The 8,419-nt window shown below is 52.0% G+C and overlaps 1 protein-coding gene across 4 annotated transcripts in view; it reads left to right on the forward strand.

Moving 5' to 3' along the window:
- The window catches only part of SLC43A2 (solute carrier family 43 member 2), a 42,103-nt gene extending 36,842 nt beyond the window's left edge, over window positions 1–5,261 (forward strand). For 3 of the 4 annotated variants that reach the window (XM_073235045.1, XM_073235046.1, XM_073235047.1), the window contains exon 14: window positions 211–5,261. In XM_073235045.1, coding sequence (XP_073091146.1) covers window positions 211–372 — 162 coding nt within the window. In that variant the 3' untranslated portion in view covers window positions 373–5,261. The remainder of the gene's footprint in view (window positions 1–210) is intronic. The other variant, XM_073235048.1, reaches the window with a different exon arrangement.
- The last annotated feature ends 3,158 nt before the right edge of the window (window positions 5,262–8,419 follow it).

The following is an 8,419-nucleotide window of genomic DNA, read 5'->3' on the forward strand; positions in this document are numbered from 1 at the left end:
CTAGGGAATTCTGACACTGGAATGCGGTATGACAGGCCCTTGGGCCTGGGGAACCTTCCAGTTTCAGTTTCTCCTCTCCTTTCCTGTGACCTTCTCTCCTTTCCCAAGCCTGAGGGTGAGGAGGGGTCCCGAGCTGGGCTGTGTAAAGACCACAGCCCCCGCCTGCTCCTGTGCCCCCCTGTGATGGCGCCTCTTACCCTGCCTCCCCAGGTGAACGTGGGGCTGCTGTGCCTGAGCATGCTGGGGTTCTGCCTCCCCCTCTACCTCATCTGCTACCGGCGTCAGCTGGAGAGGCAGCTGCAGCAGAAGCGGGAGGGTGACAAGCTCTTCCTCAAGCTCAACGGCTCATCCAACCAGGAGGCTTTCGTGTAGGCCCCCACCTCAGAACTGTGACCTCCTGCCCTTGCTTCGGTGACTCACCAGTGTGCTCCTCCCCATCCCAGAGGACCTCCGTGTACCCCAGGATCCTCTCCTGCACCATTTTGGAGTCCATGCTCCTTCCTAGGGCCCTGTCCTGCCTTGGAGCTCTGCAGTGGAAGGACAGGAGAGGATCATTTTCCTACTGCTGGAAGCAAGGGCTGCCCTAGGCTTTACTCTACCACCCTGGGGCCTTAAGGCTCCATGGTGCCTGCAGGATGAACCAGGAGGACCCCAGCAGTCAGGCTCTCTCCCTCAAGTGTCTGGATTCTGTCTCTTGCCAAAGCAGAGGGGTCTGGACTGCCCACCACCTGCCCCTCGGCTGCATGCCCACTGAGCACGCCTGGCTGAGGATGAAGGCTTGCACGGTCTGCACCCACCTTGCCTGGCCCCTCACCTCCGCCCCTGGCCAGTCTGAGGCTGCTGAGGGAGGAAGGACCCTCCTCCTGTTGCTGGTGCTACTCCTTTGCAATTCCAGCCCCCTGTGGCCTGCCCCATATTGGGCCTACAGAGAAGCCCCCCTGGCTTAGAGCCTAGAGAGGGGATGCAGGGCTGGGTGGCCACACTTTTCAGGAGGTGTTGACAAGGTGGATCAGCGGGCCCTCCCCTACTCCTTCAGGACCTAAGTGGGGAGGAAGTTTCCAGTGATACCCTCCCTTGAGTCTGTGGCCTGAAGGGAATTAAAATGGCACCAACAGGGTACCCTTCCCCCAGCACACAGTGGTTTCTGTGGGCACAGGAGTGAGGCTGTAGCTGGCAGAGGTGCTGGCCTGGGTGGGGAGGTCTATTTGTGAGGGGCCTAGGGGCGTGTGTACATGTGATGTGTTTGGGAGCTTTGTGTAGGTGGGGTGGTAGGGTGTGGGCTCTGAGTGTCTGCTCTCTTCCTGGAGCAGCCCCGGAGCCAGCCAGGCCTGCAGCAGGCCCAGTGCCCCAGAGTCCCTCGCTAAAGGCTGGAGCTTGCACGAGTACGGGCTACGGCGCCCCCTGCTGGCAACCTCCGCTGGGGAATTGGAGCTGTTTACATGGGAGAGGCTGCCCTTCCTCTGCCTGACAGGCCTGGCTTACCAACCTTGACTGCCCCCAGAAATGTGTCTGACACTTCCTGGGGGCGCTAGGAGGGGTGGGTTGATTTTTAGATTTATACTTTTGGTTTATTTCTTTTAAGTTTTTATCAGACTCGTTTTTATAAAGCAATAAACCCATTTTTCTCCTGATAAGGGATGCCCTGGCTAGCATATCCATTAATGGCTACATGTCCAGTTTTGAGCTTGAGAGGAAAAGCTAGGACAAGATTTTCTGCCTCTTATCAGCCACAGTCCTACCCATTTGCTTACCGGCTGTCTGGGTGATTGCCCTCTTAGGAGGGGCAGTGGGCCAGGAAAAAACTCACTCCCCACCCTATCCCCAAACAATTAGGCTTGTGCAGACATCTTAGAAGGGTGAGCTACCCCCTGTTCTGCAGTTTGTTCCAGCCAGAGACTATGACCCCCTTTTATCCCCTACTCAGATTTCCTGTCACCAGTCAACTACCCCGATGGTAGTTTCTCTTGAGTTCAGGACACAGAGAGACACCCCCTCACACACACACCTGACAGTCAGGCACAGAGACAGAGGCAGAATGTGGTCATGGGAGGAAGGTGCAAGAACAGGAAGGACAGACCAGTCGCAAATTCCAGCTCTGCAGGAACAGTTAAGCATGTTGAACACACCTCATCTTCCTAGGCCTCAGTCTACTCCAATGTTAAAAAACAAATGTGTTTAAAACAAATACTTTTCAAAAAGAAGAAAGACCTAGAGCAACAGTTCCCAAACCATTCGTCAGAACACTTAGTCTATGAGATGTTAATGGTTATTCTATTTTTTTTAAAGAAGCTTTTTAGTAAAATTTGAGAAATGCTGACTTATAGTCAACTATGTTTGTTTGTAGCCAGCATCTGCAGCCCTCCTGACATGCCCTCAGGCTTAGTGGCTTTCGGAGAGCTGGTGTGGTAGGCTGTGGAAGAATGGTTTTAGCAATCAGAGCCACCCTCCAGGTGAGGCCCAGTGGTCACCTCCACCTGCAGCAGGAGCTCCTCAGCTGCTTGTTACACATGGAAACTCTAGGTCTTGCCTCTGACCTAGAGGGAATCTGGAGCCTACATTTTGCTAAGCCCCTCCTGGTGATGCTGGTGCCCCTCTGGAAGTCATACCCACCAACAAAGAAGAGTGCAGTTTGGGGAAATGCTGATTAGCAAGGACCCTTCCAGCTGGGAAAACACTGCGTTGTGCAGACCTGGCCTCTGCTGACCCCAACAGCACCCAGGCCCAGCTAATGTGGGAGCTGCTGCCTTTCTCCCACCTACCCACACAGCACAGCAGGTGGGCACTTGGTGGGGAGAAGCAGGCATTGAGAAACTAAAATTCAGGGTGGAAAACAGTCCAGGGACAACAGTGTGTGCAGATTAGGGGCATGAAAATAGGAGCAGGGTACTGTATGTGTTGGCCAACTGTACCCGCACACCCTTGTCAGGGGCTCTGACATTGCAGAGTTGACAGGTTAACAATTTCCTATTATCATCATTGAATCATGGCAACAATCCAGGAGCTAAACAGATACTATTATCCCAATTTTTTAGCTAGAAAAATTTAGTGGAGTAACTTGCTCAAGGTTAGAGCCAGAATTTGCATTTGGGTCCTAAGTTGTTGGAGCAGCCCATACCCTCTAGACTAGGACATACCATTCAGAGCAGCAGCCCCAGGGACCACCAGGCCTTGGGAGCAGAGCAGCAACAGCCTAAGGGAAACAAACCCAGGCATAGTCTCCATTTCTTGGAGCCAGTTTTCTCAGAGTGGGGTAAACTCTACTTAGTAGAATCATCTTGGCCCTGGAGGTGGATGGGTACTTGAAGGAGCAAGTCTCTGGGATGGAGAGGAGCCCCAACCCCTGAAAGGGGCACTTTGGGCTGGGGAGGAGGCTGTTGGCTGGTTTCACTTAGAGGAGGGAGGAGCTTGGCCAATCTCAGATGCACTGCCAGGAGCCCCCTCCTCTCCCGACACCCCAGACTGGAGTCTAGGTATTCCTTTGTGGTTGGCCTCCTCCAAACCCTCCTGGCCCCTGCCTGCAGCTCCTGCCTGATTAGGGAAGATTCCCACCCTCCTGAAGGTCACGGGTATGGTTGCAGGCCCTTGGGGTTCCTTTCTGTTTCGCTCTCTCTCCTTTCCCCTCTTGTACTCAGTTTCAGCCTGGTCCAAAGAACTTCTGCTCAAGGACACTGAAAATAGGAGGATATCCAGTAATGGGGGTACAAGTACAGGACTGCCCTCGACAGCAGCACAAATTCAGCCCAGTGCAGTTTTTTATGCATTTACGTGTCAGCCTATGGGAATTTGAGTAGATAATGCACGTGGGGTGGGTGATGGGGCAGTGGGGACAAGTAGTGGGCATCTAAGGTCAGGGGCTTCTGCCAGAGAGCTCTGAACAGGATCAGGCTTCAGGGGCACCAGCTCCCCTCCCCCTGAAGGGGTAATGTGATGGGTTCTCGTGGGCTTTTGAGGCAGTGTACCTCATCTGTTCCGATTACTGGGTCCCAACTCAAGAATGGTAGCCTGTTTTCCCCAAATAAGTTTCATGGAAGTAGGATTAGAGAAGCCCAGGACCCCCAAAGTGAGGGCTTGGTTTGCCACAGGCTGCAGTCCCCCAGAGGTGGGGGTGGGTCAGGGTGAGCAGGCAGGCTCTGTGAGCCTGTTCCCCACCATGCTTTCACCCCAAGCCCTGTGGTGAGGACTCTGTGATGAAGGAGGTGCAGCATCCTCCACGTGAGTGGCCTGCCACAGAGCAGGCCCCTCCCTAACAGCATGGAGCCACAAGTGCCCATTTGGTCTCCCAGTAGCCTGTCTACCTCTTAAGTTAGTCATTCCCAGGCCCCACCCCTTGCCAGAGTGGGACTCCATCTCCCTGAGCCAAGGAGGCAATGAGGGCAAGAGCAGAGCTTAGAGGCCCCAGTGCAGATACTGTCTCAGTGACCTTAGGCAAGTCTTGAGTCTTAGTTTTGTCATCTGTAAAATGGAATTAATGCTTCACTGTGAGGCTAGGTGAATATGTAAAAGAACTTGCATGGTAGGGTACCTGGCACTTAATAGGCCCTTAAAAGTGACAGCATTACTTTAATGGCCTTGGAGGAGTGCAGATAGCACAGCGCCCTGGGACCATCCCTCACCCATGTGGTAGGACACCTACTGTAGGCAGCTCTGACCCACACAGACTGGTAAAGGAAGTAAGGTCTGTTTCTGCTGACTCCTCCCCTACCCCTCTCAGAGCCCTGCTCTAAGCAAAAGCCTTAAGAGTTGTCTCCTTATTCATTTTTCTTTAATGCCTTTGGTAAGAGACTTGGCCAAAACATCTTACAAGATAATCTCTGAAAGTGGAGGTTCAGGTGCTCTGGTAGGTTAGCATTGAGCAGGTGACTCAGGTCGCAGTATGTAGGCAGCAGTTCACACCACCTCCTTGGAAAACTGCTTGGCCATGCTTCTGTGCGTGTGTGCGTGCGTGTACGTGCACATGTTGAAGTGTGAGATGTGTTCTGGGCATGTCATGTGGGCCGTGGTTATGGGAGTGTGTGGGAGCTTGTCTGTGTGCCTCTACGTGGACAGAGAAGAGGCAGAGGGGCTTGCCTCTCTAAGTCCCTTTCTGTTGCTGGAAAGGCATAGGCAGGCCTGAAGGGTTCACCTGTCGCCTTTGCTGCCCAGGGTCAATACAGTGTCACTGACCCTGACTTCCTGCCCCATTGCTGTTTCTGGCACCCAGCTTACCTCTTGGCACATGGTCAGCACTCAATAAATGTATGCTGAGAATGACCAAGAACTGCCCCCTCCTCTGCTGCTGTGTCTCTTTCTCCCTAAATCACACATCTCCTCACTCCTTGTCTCTTGTCCAGATGCCCTCTGCTTGTCTGGAGTGTGCCCCCTGACCCTCACCACTCCCCCAGGCCTCATTTGCCATAGCCCAGCTTTGCTGATTGGGCCTTCTGCACTGTCATTTGAAGAGATGGTGGGGAGAGGGGGCGGCAGAGTAAGGGGCCTTTTGGGTGGGAAGTCCAGGGCTGCTGGTGAATTCTGGTTCTAAAGAGAGCTCATCCTTGCCCCTTTTTTCTTAGGCAGTGGTCATGGCCATGGCTGTACCTCCTATCTATTTCCCACCAAACTGGCCACCCTCCCGCCAGGGCCGTGGGCAGAGGCAGCAAGAGGGAGAGAGCCAGTGAGCCTCCCCAGAGAAGTCCCAGGGAGACCCCCACCCACCAGGCAGGGAAGGGGGCCTCCTCATGGTCTGAGGCCTGGCCCCTGACCCTCCTGGAGTGGAGGGGGCCTGAGGCCCAGGGTAGGGATATGGGTGGCCTCTGGAGCCAGCAGGGAGAGGGATGAACAGCAGGCCCCTGCACAGCCGCCAGGGTAGAGATTTTAGATGGCTGTGCAAGGGGCTCCTATTTGCTGGGATGCAAACATGAAGCCAGAGCTCTGCCATGTTCCTTTGTTGTTACCTGTCATTCCTGTGTTTGATGGACACAGCACAGAGAAATAGTTTTCTAATGTAAGTAGAGCCACAGCATAAGCTCTATATGAGCGCAGCTATACCTTGACCTCTGTGTCAGGGACACAAGGACATGATAGGGACTGTGGAGACCTGGAAGTCACAGCCCCCAATCTAAGGAGACAGCCCTGACACAGCTCCAACCAATTACAGCCATGTGGGAAGGAGCCCAGTGTTACAAGTCTTATGATTTTTTTTCAAGAGAAGCTGGAAATCCTGACTTTTATTTTTTAAAAATCCCTGTTTTCAGATGTCAGTTCAAAAAAAAATTGTCTTTTAAATATCACGGCTAGCTCAAATAGCTTTCAACCCTATACAGGCCAAACACTGTCAGAGAAAAAAGGAGGTAAAGGGTGTCCTTGCCTCTTGGGGTGCCCAAAGCAACTACTGTCTGTTCCTCCAATGCCAGCAGATGCTGTAATTGCCTTGCGTTAGGTTGTGGTCTTATGTGGGCTGGGTCTCCCAGCCTCGTGCATAATGAATGCTGTTAGGTGAGCAAATGGGTTAAACTCTCTAGTCTGGCTTCTAGAGTGACCAACAGTCCCTGTTTCAGGATAGGAAATTGTCAGGCAAAAGGCAGGGCACACACACACACAAAAAAATGGCAGGGCACAGCTAGCTCCTCCTCACAGGCCAAGTCCCTGCCCATGGCCTGGCCTGGCCGACATGCTTCTGCCCAGTGGGATGAGCCTGGCAACCAGGGCCACATGTTTGTCTGTTCCTTTGTCTGGCATCTGCCTCCCCACTAAAATGAACGCTCCTTGAAAGCTGGCCCATGCTCTGCCTTCATCACTGCAGTATCTCTGGTGCCTAGAATAGTGCCTGACCTAGAACAGATCCTCAAATATTTGGAGGATGAAATTTAAACAGAAAGAGGGAGACAAATTGAAAACAGACTGAGACAGAAGCTGGGAGAAGAGCATGCTCTCAGCAGCCAGGAAGGGACAGAGCAGAAGATGGAAACAGTGAAACACAGTCTCCCTGAGATACCCAGAGATGGGTTACAGGTGTGGCTTTGACCAAGGCAGCAAAAAGGGCTAGCCAGCCAGGAGAAACCATGTGGGGGCAGGAACCATGAGATGCACAGACACAGAGATGAAGGCAATAGAGAGAAAGAGAGAGAGACCAAGGCAGAATAAAGAGAATAGACAGACGTGGAAAGGAGACAGCTGCAAAGAGATGAAAGAAACAGACTGAAGGTGCATTACCCAGAGTAGAGTGACAGAGACAGACACACAGGGAGGTAGAGAGAGCCAAAGAAATGCAGAGAGAGAGGAGAGATGGCAAGAGAAAGATCAAAGAGAGATGGAGAGACGAAAGAGAGACAGAGACACCAAGAAACAGAGAGAGACAGAGGGGCCAGAGAGAGACGGAGAGAACAGAGAGGGAAGAGAGATCCAGTGAAGGAGACACTGAAAGAGAGAAAGAGAAAGAGAGGCATAGAGAGAGAGACAGATACAAAGAGACAGGAGAGACAGAACTACAGAGGGAGCTAGAGATGAGGATAGGTACAGATAGGGAGAGAGGAGACGTGGGAGACAGAAAGATGGCTGTGACACTGAGGTCCCTTCTTTCTCCCCTTTGAAGTCTGCAGCATGCAGAAGCAATTTGAGAGGCCATGGTGTCCACGGCCCCTCCCCCTGTAATCATGGAAATGTGCTATGCGCTACACAGAATTGCTTCACGTGCATTGCCTCATCTACTGATTCCCAGCAATCCCACGAGGCTGGCACTACCACTACCCCATTTTACAAATGTAGGAGCTGAGACACAGAGAGGTTAAGTAACTTACCCCAGGTCACACAGGTGGGAAGTAGGGCTGGGACTCCAAGGCCTCAGGCGTCAGGGAGTCTGTTCCCACAGTGGAGCTGTTTGCTCACCTGGGGCACAGAGAGCTGTGGCCCCTGCATGGAAGGGCTAACACCTATGCACACCTAAAACAAAGCTTGCTAGAGTAAAAGAAATGTAAGAAATACAATAACAAAAAATAAAATGTGAAAAAAAATATGCAGACCTTATTCATATATCAAACTTATTTAAAAGAAACTACAAAATAGTATATTTTAGATAATTAGGAAATCCGAATATGAATTTGGTATGAGATTTATTATAAAGAAATTACCACGTTTGTTAAATACGGTACTGGCATTGTGGATTTGTATGAAAATATCCAGTTTTCTAGAATGCACACTGGAACAGAGGGGTGGCATGACATGTCTGAGATCTGCTTTCAAATGTTGCCAAAAAGAAAGGCGATGAAGCAAGAGTGGCGAAATCTCGCTAACAGTTGAATGGGGGTGATGCAGCCTGGGTGTTCCTTAAGGCCCTCAAATGGCTGCTCCTTGTCCACAGAACAGAGGCACAGCTCTCTAGCTTGGCACTGCAGAGCCCACACTCAGTCCCACCTGTGTACACCTGAAGGACTCAAAATCTAGCCAG

The sequence above is a fragment of the Manis javanica genome, chromosome 4 (assembly GCF_040802235.1).
Source record: "Manis javanica isolate MJ-LG chromosome 4, MJ_LKY, whole genome shotgun sequence".
Taxonomy (NCBI): Eukaryota; Metazoa; Chordata; class Mammalia; order Pholidota; family Manidae; genus Manis; species Manis javanica.